The 16,094-nt window shown below is 39.1% G+C and overlaps 1 protein-coding gene across 1 annotated transcript in view; it reads left to right on the top strand.

The window, feature by feature from the left end:
* Positions 1-431: 431 nt before the first annotated feature.
* TMEM67 (transmembrane protein 67) overlaps positions 432-16,094 on the top strand; it is a gene marked incomplete at both ends in the record, with an annotated part of 33,943 nt that continues 18,280 nt past the window's right edge. Inside the window, 10 exons of the mRNA XM_082499571.1 lie at positions 432-615; positions 2,633-2,721; positions 4,183-4,276; positions 5,751-5,850; positions 6,303-6,372; positions 6,479-6,553; positions 7,779-7,841; positions 12,325-12,479; positions 12,599-12,707; positions 14,311-14,397. Coding sequence (XP_082355697.1) covers positions 432-615; positions 2,633-2,721; positions 4,183-4,276; positions 5,751-5,850; positions 6,303-6,372; positions 6,479-6,553; positions 7,779-7,841; positions 12,325-12,479; positions 12,599-12,707; positions 14,311-14,397 — 1,026 coding nt within the window. The remainder of the gene's footprint in view (positions 616-2,632; positions 2,722-4,182; positions 4,277-5,750; positions 5,851-6,302; positions 6,373-6,478; positions 6,554-7,778; positions 7,842-12,324; positions 12,480-12,598; positions 12,708-14,310; positions 14,398-16,094) is intronic.

A 16,094-nucleotide genomic window follows, 5' to 3' on the forward strand; every position in this document is an offset into this window, starting at 1 on the left:
GACACCTCCCACTAGACCAGGTTGCTCAAAGCCCCATCCAGCCTGGCCTTGAACACCTCCAGGGATGGGGCCTCCACAACTTCTCTGGGAAACCTGTTCCAGCGCCTCACCAGCCTCACAGTAAAGAATTTCTTCCTAATATCTAATGTAAACCTACTGTCTTCCAGTTTGAAACCGTTATCCCTCATCCTATCACTACACTCCTTCTCCATCTTTCCCATAGGCCCCCTTCACAGACTGGAAGGCAGCAATAAGATCTTCCCGGACCCTTCTCTTCTCCAGGCTGAACGACCCCCACCTCTCAGCCTGTCCCCATAGGAGAGGTGCTCCGGCCCCTGGATCATCTTCGCCTCCTGCGGCGGGCCCCTCGCGCTTGCCGTACGAGAGGCGACTGACCAATCAGGGCGCGCCGCCGGAAGCCGCGGGTAGCCATGGCTACGCCTGGGCGCTGGGCCCCTGCCGCCGCGCTGCTCCTGGCGATGGCGGTGGTGCCGCCTGCCCGCGGCTTCTCCCTCCCGCTGCAGCGGCCCGCCGACTGCGGCGACGCCCGCTACTTCGACATCTCCCGCCTGGCCTGCGGGCCCTGTGGGGCCCACCAACGACAGAGCGCCGGCGGTGAGCGACCCGGCCCTGCCGCGCGGGGGGTAGGCGGGGCGGCCCGGGCCCGGGCCCGGGGGCCGTGCGGGGTGGGCGAAGCTCCGGTTCAGGTTTGAGCTCCGCGCCGAGATCTGCCCCCCAGCAGCGGGAGATGCAAAATGTGGGCTCAGGTTTGGGCGGTCAGACGGCTGTCCTCAGGGGCACTTCTGAAAAGGCAGCGAAAAGGGCCGGGATCCCGCAAAGACTTAAGTGGCCACAGCACAACTTTGATACCTGCGTCCGAGAAACATCCCAAAGAAACGTCTGCGGACCTTTTTTAATAGTCTTCTTTGCTCGGGCATTTGTATGGTTATAGGTATTCACGTTTTCATCAGTAAAATTCTGTAGGGCCCTGAATTTGTGCTCTTGAACTCTTCCATAACGTGAAACTCATTGTCAAAACTGGAATGTCTGCGATGTTAAGTGTCTGAGGTATTCAGGCTGCGCACATACTAGTCCAAGTCCTACGTGGGACTGTAGAGCATACACAACACACCTTGACAGTACTAAATGAAAAATACAGACAGTAGTTCCCTTTCTTTAGGGGATAAGATGGTACGATAGTGTCTGTCTTTAATAAATACACAGTCCAAGAGATGTGGGAGTTCAGTGTTGTGTGTACAGAAATACATTTGAGACTAAAACCCAACAGCATCTCTCTTCAGAAGTGGTACCTCAGATGCAGTGATCTGGATGGCTGTGTTCACAACCACTGTGTAAAAGCTGGTCACCTCTTCCAGCAGTGTCCTAAAAGAGTTACCTCGTAGTTGCAGAAAAAATGCACTGTAATAGTTTTCAGACCCCCTGATAATGTGGGTGTCTAGATCTGTAACTCCCTTTTAGGCTTAAATTTTCCTCTAACTCAAGGGCCTCAAGGAGAGAGAAATTCCAGGGGGAGGTCAAGGATTTAATTTTTTCCACCGCATCTGATTGGAGCAGTGTAGGTAGCAGCCACTCAGTCTCCTGTTTGCATCTTATCTGAATTCCAATTGGTATTGCACAAGTCTGCCCATGCACTCCATGGCTAGCACATCACCATGAATTCTACTTTCAAGCAACATGCCTAGAAATTGAGGTATCATCACAGTGAATGTCACAGCTCAAGTTTCTTCATTGATCTAATCCTATTGGGCTTTTTCTTCTTTATAGTTAAGTATGAATGGTTGATCATTTGTACCAATGTTGTTTCTGTAAAGCTGGTCACATAAGAATGTACTTTTCACAGAATTTTGCATGAATTTTACATGTACAGTTCAATAAGCTTCAATAATAAGAAATAATAACAGTTTATTAGTACATGGAATCAATTTTGGTTTGTAATATGCGTGTAAAAATACAGAGAGGTCCCTGATAGTGAGACTGAAAAAGTTTCTGAAAGTTCTCGAGCTCTAACAGATGTGCACTATGATGTGCTATGAAAATAGTGTTTACTTTCATTTCATGCTAAATATTAAATATGTTCTGTTATTCACTGAAAACCATTCAATAGAAAGTTTGATCCCCGTGCTCAATTTGAAAAGCTTTGAGTTTAAAATAGCTTTACAACAGTTATATTTTGAAAAACTTTTGCATATAAACATGTTTTGTTTTTAGGACTGACTTCCTATTCAAAGGATAAAAACTATACAAACATAATGCTGGTGTTGTAGAGACGATGGGCAAGAATGGCACTGTGGCAAGATTTAGAGGGAGAGATTATATCTGTTATTAGACCAACTGATAGAGTTTAGTTTAAAAAAACCCACACTCTGGGTTCCAGTTCCGCCCTGGTATAACAGTCAGCTAGTAACATTTTCTAAAACATCCTTGTACAAACTGTAGCATTAACATTTTTTAAAAAGCAAGATTACGTTCATGCAATCTCACTCAGATGTTTTATTTGTCAGTCTAATAATCTTTATCGATCTCTGGAGAACAATAGCAGTTGTTCTTAGTATTCTGTGAAAAAAAAGTTTGGTTTATATAGATTAAAAGTGTGTTTAATTTTTTTTTTCAGGTAGCTCATGTGTGTGTCAGCCAGGATACAGGATGGTTTCTAGTAATGGTGGGTCCTCCATTATTTGTGAAAAATGCCCAGAAAATATGGTAAGTATTGAACTTCTCATACTTTGCCATAACTTTTTTAAATTTTAAATTTACTCCTGACTGCAAGTTATTTTTCAATAATTTAAAATTATATTGCATAATAATCTTTGCTTGGGAATTTTTAAGACCATGCTTGTAGGTAGTAATTTTTTTCTCTTTGGAAGTATTTATTACTATTATTTTGTAGGCATTTTCATCATAAATTTGACCCCACAGATAAAGCAAGAGTATTTTAAATGTTTGATTTCCTTCCACTGCTTTTCTTTTCTGCTTCATGTTGTTAACCTTGGCCAGAGACCACTGCTTTATAGAATGCCAAAGATGCTTTTCAGCTCATAGGTTTCTTAGTTGATTATTTATATAAATACTGTTATTGTAATACATAGGCTGTATCTTTGTAGTCCCTGATACTTTATCTTTTTACTTCAAAAAGTGCTGTTGCTGTTGCTGTTATTTTACTTTAATTATATATATATATCTTTGTAGTTTGATCAGTTCTTTCTACCTTTCTTGACAAATTAAGCTATAATTTTGGGTCATACTCACAGCATTGAGCCAGAGGCACCAGGCTTAACCAGCTTTTCCCTGCTATAGTAAATAGAGAAATAACTTTTCTCCAGCAAAAACAAGTTTTCAGAGTGAAAACCTTCCTGAATACTTCTTTCTCTCCAATAACTGTAGAAGAACTGTCAAGAGACCAGCTTAGTTGTGCAAGTTACATGTTTAATTGCTAATGGGTAATGTAGGTAATTTTCCTCTTCTTTCCATCTTCATGCTGCACTAGACAAAGACATTGACAAATATCCATTGATGTTTTGATCATCCTGCTGTTTCTTTCTCTTTCCTGTAATGCTGGCATTTGTCTTTGGTCCTATGACAAGGCTTATGCAAAGATAAAATTATGATAGTGAAGAAAGGAATAACATCAGTATCACCTGAAGATGAGCAGTTGACTTAATTTCCCTCATTGGTTGTGATCTGTAATGCAGCTACTTCATAGTATAAACTAAGCGTGGATGTGAACTGTTTGAGTATATGCAAAATTCCATGCAATTATATAAGCTGCTTCACTTAAAACTCCTCCATTTCCATTACTTCTGTGTATATATATGCAAATATGTCTATTTATGCATTGTTATGTGTGTTGGTTTTTTTTTCCCAGTGTAGAACCTGTATACCTTTTTTAAACCTTCAATTTTAAATCACCTCTTGTCTACGCTAAAGAGTGTTAGCTAATGGGTTCAGAAAAACTTAAGAACAATTTTTTAGTCTATGTCTGCATAGGAATTACTTTTTCCAGAGTTTTGGCCTTTTTTATTTTCAAAAGGTTCATGAATGTTATCAATGCTGTTGTATCTGAACACATTTCCTAGTAAATAACATCTGGATCGGGAATTCTTTACAGATATTTGGTGATGTCTGTATTTTTGAAAATTATAAAAGTTTTACATTTTATTTTAGAGCGGAGTTACTCAAGATGGGTGGAATTGTATTACTTGCCCTAAAGGCCTAACTTCAGAAGGAAAATGTAAATGTCTTAATAATGAAATATTAGGTAAGAAATGTATGCAATTTATGAGATATTAGTCCTTATTTTAGATATTTTTATTAAGAAATGCTCTTCTGTTCAACAAGAAAGAAAATTTAACATATGTTTATATATCTAATGTAAAAATTCATATACCTCTTGATCTTAAACCTCATTCCTGAAAGCAGATAAATCTGTACCTTTGTTCATTGCAATAAAAATTATTATGCAAACATTCCAAAAAATGAATACTGGTGAGTCGCTTGCTTTAAGCTGGTTGGCACTGGGTGAAGGCATTAAAATTTGGACAAAACCAATGCCAATATAGACTAAGAAAAGACATTAAAATATTTTGAAGAATATAATGCATAGGTACTCCACTGTACATAAATTATACATAAATGAGTAGGTGGAACAGAAAAGCCTGAGCAAACCAAACAAACCGCTATGCATTAATATCGGTGGATGTCATGCCTACCTGAGACACATGCCTATACCTGTGATTTCCTACGACATGCTTCCCTATATCAGTGCCTCTTACTTGATGCTCTCTAGTAGTTGCCAATGAATTTCAGTAGACACAGAAAATGAATTTTAATATTAACTTTAGTGTCTGTGTTAACTATATTTTTGCTTATCTTGCATAGCAATAAACTAAGAGCAAAGTATTGATTTCATCAAGGCTGTAAAACAAAAAAACTCTTGGGAGCTCTAGTTTTCCTTATTTTCAAAGACACAGGATAGAAAAGACTTTCCATGTGCCTGTAATTCTTTGAATGAGTATTACTAATGTCCATTTTGGTTACATTTCTAACAGAGTATACAGGAGAATCAGTGCTTTCCAGATCGTTAATTTAAAAGGAATCTGTAAAAGAGTGAATACCAAATTACCTCCCTTAAAATTTATGAGAGTTACAAAATACGTTCCAAGCCTTTGTGGTAAAATATTGAGAGCAAAGCTGATTCTGTAATTTAATATGCAGAAAGAACATTAGTATTGTAGTTGTTTTGATTTTCTTTGTATCTTTTTTTTTTTTTAATTAGACGAAATCTCTTGACAAACGATTTAATTGCTGGAAGATGTGGATCTGAAACTTTGAATTTGTGACATTTGCAGGAATCATTTCAGATGAAAATTAATTTTTTTTTTTCCAGTAATTTGTAAACTTGATATTTTGGGTTGTAGCTTTGCAGTGAAGCCTTAGTTTGAAATTTGGTTCAGAATAAATAACAAAGGAACAGCAAAACTGGACATGAAATATTGCATTTCTCATTAAAACTAGACTGTATGTACATAGCTCTAAACAATGCATATATACATATATCAGTGTACATTTGTAATGGATGTTATTTGCAAGTTGTGCTCTTGATTTTTTTTTAAATCAAATCTTTGCATTTATGTTAGATCTGCATAGACACTTTTTTTTCCACACTTTTTTCAACCTCCATGATATACTGTGCATCATGCAATTGTATCACAGTTGCTTTTTTTTCTGCTTAGTGGAAAGAAGTATCGAAGGCATTTTGCTTAATGAAGCATTGTGCATACATTGTAATGGAAGTGAGCAATCGTTCTCTGCTTCAGATGCTTCAGGAAGTAGGTGAGTATTCTTTGCCTTTTGTGATGATAAATTTGAACCTGTTGTGTTCTGTTTAAATGGAATAGTCTTGAGGAACAGTCTGTATCTTTGGGATAACAGTTTTAAAAGCAGTGAATTGGAAATCTTCAACCCCACATCAAACTACATACGTTTTTTGTTCACTGAAGTCCTTATATGACCAGCAGCTTGGTTTGTTTGTTTTCCCTTTGTGTGATTAAAAACCAGGCTTTGGATTGGAACCAGAAACAGAATTCTTATTGTGGTAATTAACTATTTTATTTCTTTATTTCTCTGACAGTAGAAACAAATTTGTACTGTCTTTCAGTTTTCAGTTCAAACTAGTGAAGAGGCTAACGGTGTTATCAGGCATACTATGTAGCCGGCTTTCACTAAGTACTAAATCTCATACTTAACTACATTTTAAGTGCATTTTTCATGTTTGTGATCCATAGGTGTGTAAGATGCGAACAAACATTCATCAATGTAAGCAAGTCTTGTGACTGCAGCAGCCCAAACATTTTAGTAAGTAGAAGAATGCTTATTGTATTGAAGCTCAGAAAAAGAAAAGTTATGTTGACGAATGTATAAATTTCCATTTTTTTATTTCTGGGTTTGATTTTTTTTTCAGACCGGGGGATTGTGTTTCAGTGTTACTGGCAGCTTACCCCCAAAGGGAGTTGCAACTGTTCGTTTTGGACAGCTGGTAAGTGTGTTTTCAAGCTATCTCATTATTTACTTTCAGTAAGTCTTTTAAATTCAATTTCTGAAAGACAACGGTGGTGGTTTGTTGTCTGATCATGATTGATTGCAAGGTAATTGGCATCAAGATAGAGTGTGGACATGTAGACCAGGCAAGCATTGTTCTGATGGAAGGTGTTTAAGAAAAATCATGCCCTTTTGGAAACTGAAAAAGGGAAGTAATTTGCATTAATTTAGTATCAAAACAAGGAGTATGTGCTCTACTGTATTAATTGTATGTATTTAAAACACACACTCATATCACAAAAAGATGCTGAAGAGTTCATGAGACCCTCTGGGCTTTTTAAATTTCTTTTTCTTTTTACTATGTAAAATCGGTATTCATATAAAATATTTGAAAGAAGATATAAAGACTGAAAGGACATTTTTAGTTGCCAAACAGTTAGATCTGACAGAAGAAAATGGACACCTATACAATTTGAGACTGTGTATGAAATTGTTGAATTCCTTGAATTGGCTAATGATTGAAAATATGTTCTATTGAGAAGCATGAAGGTGTTTTCATTGTTTTAGTTAATGAACTTGTATTAGTTATGAAATCTGCTCGAAGTTAGGATCATTTTCCACATAGCTCTGAATTCAGGAAATACTATTTGGCCAATAAATGTAATTTTTTCTTAAATGCATTAAAGTTAAAGGCTACTGCTTGAAAGAAAGCAAATAACAGTCTTTCCTGACAGCAAATATTGGTCTTGCTTTCTGAAAATGCACTCTTCTAAATAATATTTTATTGAAAACATGGCTTTTCAGTTGCTTACAGTATGAATGAAAGCTATGTTTAGTTCAAATAAGAGTAGTTATAAAAAGCAGGTTGTGAAATAATTAATTTGGCAAATTTGGTCCTGGGTTAAATTTACCAGCCAGTCCACACCATACCCTTGAAATCATTAGTACTTCCCTTGTGCAGTAAAGCAAACTCCTTTGTCACAGAAAAGAGTTAAATATTTCTGCACTTGTTGTGTATATTTTGTCTAATTTGCTGAAATGAAAGAAATTATTGCATTATGGTTGTGTTTTGAACTGAGCTGGTTTGATTTAGACACTTACAAGGGACAGAAAGCTCTTAGAAAAAAATAAGTAGCATTTTTTAGCTGACGTAGTTTTCCAGACTGTTACATCATGGATAAATTGTTCTGAACAAAGACAGTGAAGCAGTTCCTTATTTACAGGGTATAACACTGACATCAGCATGGTTTCTGAAAAACCTGCAATCCTCAGCCTCTGCCTGTTGGGTGAGTTTCATTAATGTTTGCAGTTTGCTTTTTTATACAGAAGTCATACTCTGTATAAAAGCATGGCACATTAGTTTTTGGAAGTTAGCTTACTTATTTTTAAAGAATCTTATTTTGAGATGACAGTAGATAAAAAAGAAATATATATACAGAACGTTTAGAAAGGATATTGAGTGCTAGTCAATGTTCATGCAAGCCTCCAGAGTTGGAATCTTCTCAAGGTGAATGGTGGTAAACAAAAAATCCTGCAATAGTGATTAGGCATATGAATTGTTATTGAGCATAGCCAGTAAGGACTCAGTCAGAAAATTAACTTCTTCAGTATTGATTGGCAGCTGGTCTTTACCTCTTCCTTGGCTTTTAGTTAATCGTTCTGTTTTCTGATGGAGAAGGATAACCACAGAACCATCCTTTTTACCTTTGTTTTAATTATGTATCATAGAATCACAGAATGGTTTAGGTTGGAAAGGACCTTGAAGATCATCGAGTTCCAATCCCCCTGCCATAGACAGGGACACCCCCACTAGACCAGGTTGCCCAAGGCCACATCCAGCCTGGCCTTGAACATCTCCAGGGATGGGGCCTCAACAACCTCTCTGGGCAACCTGTTCCAGTGCCTTACAAAGCGAAAAATTTCTTCCTAATGTTTAATCTGAACCTGCCCTCTTCCAGTTTAAAGCCATTCCCCCTAGTCCTATCACTACATGCCCTAGTAAAAAGTCTTTCCCCAGCTCTCCTGTATGCCCTTTTTAGGTACTGGAAGGCCGCAATAAGGTCTACCCAGAGCCTTCTCTTCTCCAGGCTGAACAACCCCAAATCTCTCAGCCTTTCCTCATAGGAGAGGTGCTCCAGCCCTCGAATCATCTTTGTGGCCCTTCTCTGGACCTGCCTCAACAGGCCCGTGTCCTTCTTATGTTGGGGGCTCCAGTGCTGGACACAGGTGTTGCATGCAAGTATTATTTACCATTACATAGGTAAATAACACATCCTCATTTCCCTTCTGTACTCCTCTTCTCAAAATCAGATTTTAACTTCTCAGGCCCTACCTTTTCTCCCAACCCAAAGAGTTAGAATCACTGCCAAGTCTACCACTAAACCATGTCCCTAAGTGCCACATCTACATGGCTTTTAAATACTTCCAGGGATAGTGACTTAACCACTTCCCTGGGCAGCCTGTTGCAATGCTTGACAACCCTTTCAGTGAAGAAATGTCTCCAAATATCCATCCTAAACCTCCCCTGGCACAACTTGACACCATTTCCTCTTGTCGTATCATTTGTTGCATGGGAGAAGAGACCAACCCCCTCCTCTCTATAACCTCCTTTCAGGTAGTTGTAGAGAGCGATAACGTCTCCCCTCAGCCTCCTTTTCTCCAGGCTAAATAACCCCAGTTCCCTCAGCCACTTCTCATAAGACTTGTGCTCTAGACCCCTCACCAGCTTCGTTGCCCTTCTCTGGACAGGCTCCTGCACCTATTGTAGTGAGGAGCCCAAAACTGAATACAGTAGTCGAGGTGAGGCCTCACCAGTGCAGAGCACAAGGGAATGATTGGTTCCCTAGTCCTGCTGGCCACACTATTTCTGATACAAGCCAGGATGCTGTTGACCTTCTTGGCTACCTGGACAGACTGCTGGCTCACATTCAGCCAGTTGTCAACCAACACCCCCAGGTCCTTTTCTTCCAGGCAGCCTTCCAGCCACTCTACCCCAAGGCTGTAGCGCTGCATGGGGTTGTTATGACCCAAGTGCAGGACCCGGCACTTGGCCTTGTTGAACCTCATACCATTGGCCTCAGCCCATCAATGTAGCCTGTCCAGATCCCTCTGTAGAGCCTTCCTACTCTCAAGCAGATCAACACTCCCACCCAACTTGGTGTCATCTGCAAACTTACTGAAGGTGAACTTGATCCCCTCATCTAGGTCATTGATAAACATATTAAACAGAACCAGTCCCAGTACTGAGCCCCAGGGAACACCACTTATGACTGGCTGCCAACTGGATTTAAATCCATTCGCCACAACTCTTTGGGCCCAGCCAAGTTTTTCACCCAGTGAGTGTACATCCATCCAAGCCATGAGAGGGTTGAGAGTTGAGACATGAGGCAGAGAGAGTTGGGGTTGTTCAGCCTGGAGAAGAAAAGACTCCGGGGAGACCATATAGCAGCTTTCCAGTACCTAAAGGGGGCCTATAGGAAAGATGGGGAGGGACTCTATCAGGGAGGGTAGTGGTAGGACGAGGGGTAATGGTTTTAAACTGAAAGAGGGTAGTATTAGATTAGATATCAGGAAGAAAATCTTTACTCTGAGGGTGGTGAGACACTGGAACAGGCTGCCCAGAGAAGTTGTGGATGCCCCATCCCTGGAAGTGTTCAAAGCCAGTTTGGATGGGGCTTTGAGCAATCTGGTCTAGTGGAAGGCATTCCTGGCCATGGCAGGGGGGTTGGAACTAGGTGATCTTTAAGTTCCCTTCCAACTCTAACCATTTTATGATTCTGTGATAAGAATGTCCAGCCTTCCTGGACTCCTTCACCTATCAGGACTGCCTCCCCCTAAGGGACTCTGTCAACCAGTCTCTTAAACAGGCCAAAGTCTGCCCTCCAGAAGTCCAAGGTAGCAGTTCTACTGACCCCCCTCCTTACTCCTCAAAGAGTCAAAAACTCTATCATTTTGTAGTCGCTATACCCAAGACAGCCTCCTACCATGACATCACCCACAAGTCCATTTTGTTCCCAAACCACAGGTCCAGTGGGGCACCTTCCTTAGTTGGCTCCTTCACCAGCTGTGTCAGGAAGTTATCTTCCACACAGTCAAGGAACCTCCTACCTGGCCTACAGGTGTATAAAGTGGATTTGCAGAATTCAGTAATACACAAGCACATGGAGTCTTTATTTCCTACATTTCTTTATTACAGATTACTGCAAATTAGTAGTAAAAGTGAGTATACTTATGATTAGTAAAGCAAGTATGTATGTATTACAATGGTAGCAGCAAACAACAGTAGCAGCAAGCGTATATTTCAGTATTACAAGTTGCTACAAAATTATCACTAGTAAAGGAGCAAATACACTTATGATCAATTACCTATATGTGTGCCTATGTATATATATTATCCAAAATAGTACCAGTACAGTGCTAACCAAACTGATCCCAGGAGTGGGGCCTTGAAATTGACAATGGACAAAGTCTCACTTAGAAGATGATCTGCGTCGTGGAGTTTGGAGTCAGCCAGGCGTCCCCAGCGATGATCTGATAACTTGCCTGGGAGAGCTCATAGAAAAGTTTGTGCAGGGGGAGTTCTGTGTATGTATGCGTGTGTTTGTGAGAGAGAGAAAGACAGACAGACAGACAGACAGACAGACAGGGACAGATTCACTCTCCGTTTTGGGTAAAAAGTAAGTCATTTTTATATCACAGAGACATAAGGCGGTGTAGTGCAGTACCACCTGGAGCACTCTCTCAGAATAGTTTTTATTTTTCCAGACTGTTTTTCTGCTCTTTCAGCTAGAACAGCCAATAGCAGTTGCCGATTCCTACTTTCTTGAAATGTTTTCCCTCTTTCCCAGACTATTTTTCACCTTTCCAGATGATAAGTTGCTGCTACAGTTCCTTGGTTTTGTGCTTGTCAATGGAATCTCAGGATGTCTCTGTTATGTACACAGCTGCATTTCTCAAGGCTGTTTCTGGTTCCCAGGCCCGGTTCCCAGGCCCAGTTCCCAGGCTGGCAGTTTCCAAGCTGGCAGGCATTCTCTCTGTCAGTATTTCAGTAGACTCCTGTTAAGTATTTTCCAGATCACTTTTGTGGCTGCTCCCATCACAATCTCATACACACAGCTCTGAGATGTATTCTCCTACTTACCCCATTCTTTTTCACAAACTGAGATTATCGTTATCACTTACGTAAGTTTATCCTGTTTGTCTGCCTCAGCCTGCTCAGCTCGTCAGAGGTGCTGTCTGAATGTAATGTGGAACTGCTGATCTGACCCACACAAGGGCAATAGGTGTTGGCAAGTTAATACCAGTGCAGTGATCACTGCATACAGATGCCAGGCATCACTTCTGCCTATCATATGGATAAAACTGAAACGAAGATATTTGCGATACGTGCAAGTATAGTTGTCAGTCCTAGGTCTTTGATGGAGTCATCTTTGTCATATAGCTTAAGCAGTGTTAAACATTTTAATTCTTACTTCATTTTCTAGATGCAGATTTTGACATTTCTGTCACATTGTACCATCTAGCTCATGCAACTAAAATAAACTGAAAAAGTGAGAGCATTGATTTCATGCTGCCATCTGCAAACCTATAAAAATACGGAACCTGAATAGCTGTGAGAAAATACTAGGTGTTGATAAAATGGAATTACTTTCAAGTAAAAATGAGGGTTTAAGAGTGGGTTATTAAAGATAGCATTGAATTTTATGACTGCCTCACCAAAAGGAGAGGTAAATAAATACTTTTCTGTGTTCTTGTGTTTCTCCACTGCAGTTGTACTCCAATCTAACAGCATGCCAAGCTCTTGGAAATATGTGTGTAATGAATATGAACTCATTGAGTTCTTCAAGTACTGATGCCTGTGGTTTATTTCAGTATATTTATGTCAATACAGCAAGGCTAGGCATTGTTCATTCAGTAGCCTTCTGGTAAGTTGCCTTTTCCATAACTTCAGTCTTTAATGGTATTTTATGGAAATTATTATTATAAATGTTCTTTGATTCAAAACATTATGTTTCTTTAGAGAAAACATTGTCATTGTTTTCAGGAGGCATAATCTTCCATGGCTATATTATGGTGATCAACCAGGATTAGCATCCCAAGTGCTTGAGGCAAATCATTTCCCTGCAATCTTCAGTTTTAAAGGAACAGATAAGGTAGGTGTTGGGTAGCCGTTGGGGAACAGACATTTGGAAGAGGACATAATCACATAAAGATGTTCAGATTGATTGCAGATGTGGCTCCACTAAAGATAATTTTTAGACAGTTAGTGTAACAAAACTTGGTGTGAGATCTTACAGAAGAGGAAGGTGATACTTATGTAAAAAATCTCCAGGTAGGATGATTTTGCTGACTTACACTCACTTACTTACACATTTATTTTGCTTACACTCTCATACCCACATTCTCATAAGCCCAGGATGTGCTTGCCTGAGTGGTCTGACCAGAATCAATTGTGTGTGACAAGGGATGCCAGCTGTTAAGTTCTCATTGTGTCCCCAAGGTTCTTCTGGATTGGCAGTGATGAACTAGTAATTAGACAAATCTTTTATACCCCTTAGGAGTTAGTAGTTCTTTTGACGTTGTCCTTTGCTTCAGAGTCTTCTTTCTTTCAGTCTTCATAAATCTGAAGCTAAGTATTTTTCCCTTGTTTGAAATATATACATCCTTTTGTCAGTTTTCCTGATGAGCTAACTGGAAAAAGAGGGGTGTATGTGATGTACTAGAACTTTGCTGCCATTCTCCTGGTGCCAAGGTACATGATCTTTTGCTGACAAGTTGTCTGTGCCATGGTTTTATCAGAACCCATTTCTCAGCTTTATTGCTGGGAACAGTGTTCTTCGTTATTGCTGTGTGGTGTTTCACCCTTTTCTTTTGTTGCTTCTGATGCTTACATGCACATTTCTGTCCATACTTCATTTATACCAACCTTAATAGCTCTATTACAAATCTCTACAAGTTGAATTGTATCAGCGATGGATTCAGTCTATTACTCCAGCCTTTTCCTGTTCCTATAGTGAATTAAGGGGAAAAAAAAAGAGGTGAGGAAAACCAATAATTTCAGTGTTAACAAAGCTAGGTATCCAACGCTGGGAGGGATGGACAGCTTAAGTAGCTTGTTAACTGCCACAGTTCTAAGAAGGAATCAAACAGTAAATCAAACAGTAAAGTGGTTTATTTTACAGATTCATTGTAAAATTAGAATAACTGGAATAGTTTATTCAGGTTAAGCTAATCACAGAAAGTAAGTAGTGCTAGTAATAACCTGTTTATAGGTTATACTGCCAAATTTATCTTAAGTTTTTTTTATTAACTCAGAAATAAAATAATAGGTTTTTTCAGCCATATTCTAAAAGGTTGTGTTTTAAATTAAACAATGTTGCAATGCAGCTTCTGTTTTAACAACTAAAATACTCGTTATTCTTCCTAACACTGAAGGTCCTGAAAGCCCTCGAGATCCCAGTGTTGTATACAATAGAAATCTGCAGAGATTTCTGATTAGTTTAGGGCATGTCTACCTGTATAGAAGTTCCTTGGAACTTTTCCACATCACCAATGCAGCTGTAGAATTGTAAGGCATATTTTTTTAAAAAAAATAAATTACCAAACTCAAGATTAAAAACATACAATCAAAGGGAAGAAATGAAGCATCATGCTGAAAGTTTTAGGGAAGCATCAAACGATGAGACAACAGTACCTAAAATATGTATGTCCACTCTATGGCAGTTTCATTGTTTCTGTATCTTTTTTCATCATCAGGATGTAAAGCTGCAATTTATTGCAGCCTCATTTGATGCAGCAGGAAACTTTCTTAAGTGGCAAAATTTGGAAGGAGGCATCTTACAGGTACGTTTGATTTTAATTGTCTTATGTTGATACCATAACATTCTGGTTGCCTTTAGCCAAATTAAGACAAAACCCAAGAGTTTGGTTACTATAGTAGTGACATTTCATAAGTTAACGATAAAGCTAGATTAGAGAAAATAGCCCTCGATTCTTGCTCACGATAATCTCTACAAAATCAAAGGTATAAATTCAGCAACATTGCCCTCATCCATCGGACCAATATAAATTTGGAATATTGGAAAGCTTTGAAAAACAGCACTAATTATTTAGAACCATCTCTTTCTTCCATTCAGCATACAGTTACCCATGTATGTAATTTATTATTAGCCCTCTTTTTCTTGAGAATAAAAGTATATTCTTTTAGCTCTTGGTCCACAGACCTGTATAGAAAATTCTGGGAGTGTGTCCCTATTGGATGTTGTCACCTGTTTTGACACATTATGAGGTTGCCAAGTAAATCTGTGATTATCTCACTATCAAGAGAGGTAGGAAAACTCATTTACCACCCCATTTTTTTCCACTTGTCTTGGGATTTTTTGTTTGTTTATATATTTGGGATTTAATATAAAATATACACTTTTGCCAGCATCTGCCTGGCTTTTTCATAACAGAAAGTTACAAAAACTTGCTGGGAGACTTTACATAGAATTGGGGAACACTGGCTAGAGGTTACCCTTGGAGGCTCTATCCTCAAGTTTCAGTGGCACACGCACATTCTACTTCAGCAGTACCATGCTGTATAGGGTGTGCAAAACACAAGGAAGAAGCAAGTGGAAAGTGCAATAGTAATTAGCCTAACAGTTAGCTTAAATTGGCAGCTGTGAAATATCTTGTAGAGTAGAACTTGTTTAACAGTGCAGTGGTGATCTAGGCACTCTCAGCAATTCCCTAAGCTGTCAACAACAGGAACATTGGCAAGAAAAATCAGGATTTAGATAGTGACTGCTGTTTCTTTTGTTAGTTTCTCAGGATGAACTGTCTTGCATCTGCCTCTCAAATTTTAAGGAAAACTAGTGTCTGAGAAAACAGGTTACTAAGCCAATTACTGTGCTTAGAAAATGAGATATTCTGACACAGATTTTAAGGTTTATTGGGGTACATTAATTTCTTAAATGCAGAGCTTGTAGTAGCTATCAAAAATCAGTGGGGAAGGAATAGCTTTTCCATTCAAAGCCTTTTTTAATGTAATAGATTATGTTTGATGATAAGACGTCACAGTACTAAAGCAACCTCAATGCATAATTTTAGCAATGCCCAGAATTTCAGTTGCACACTAATAGAATTGTGGTTTATGTAAATTTAGACTTTATTTTCATTTTGGGGAAATGCCTATGCCCTCCACTAAGTGCCATGCTCATTTGGTTAGAATTTGGCCCATTTTTCCAAGTACTGCTTAGAATGACTTGTTCTTTGCAGAAAATGTTACATTGAAAAGGGAAAAAAAAATCTGTTACTTGCCATGATAACTGATCTTCTGATAACGCTAGCTTAAGAGAAAGGGGGCAATATGAATGTAGAGTTCTTTTCTTATGGGATTCTTGAATTTAGCAGAAGCCGCTACTAAAGCTTGAGGCAGCACAGTGCCTTGAACTTTCAGTCCCCACAAAGATCATTCTTGCCTGGTTGGATGCTGCTCTCCACAGATTTCAACTTCAGTGTTGCAACTGAAAAATGCTATTCAAGTATGATTTAGCTAA

This window comes from Vanellus vanellus, assembly GCF_965231255.1.
Source record: "Vanellus vanellus genome assembly, chromosome: 2".
In the NCBI taxonomy this organism is placed as follows: Eukaryota; Metazoa; Chordata; class Aves; order Charadriiformes; family Charadriidae; genus Vanellus; species Vanellus vanellus.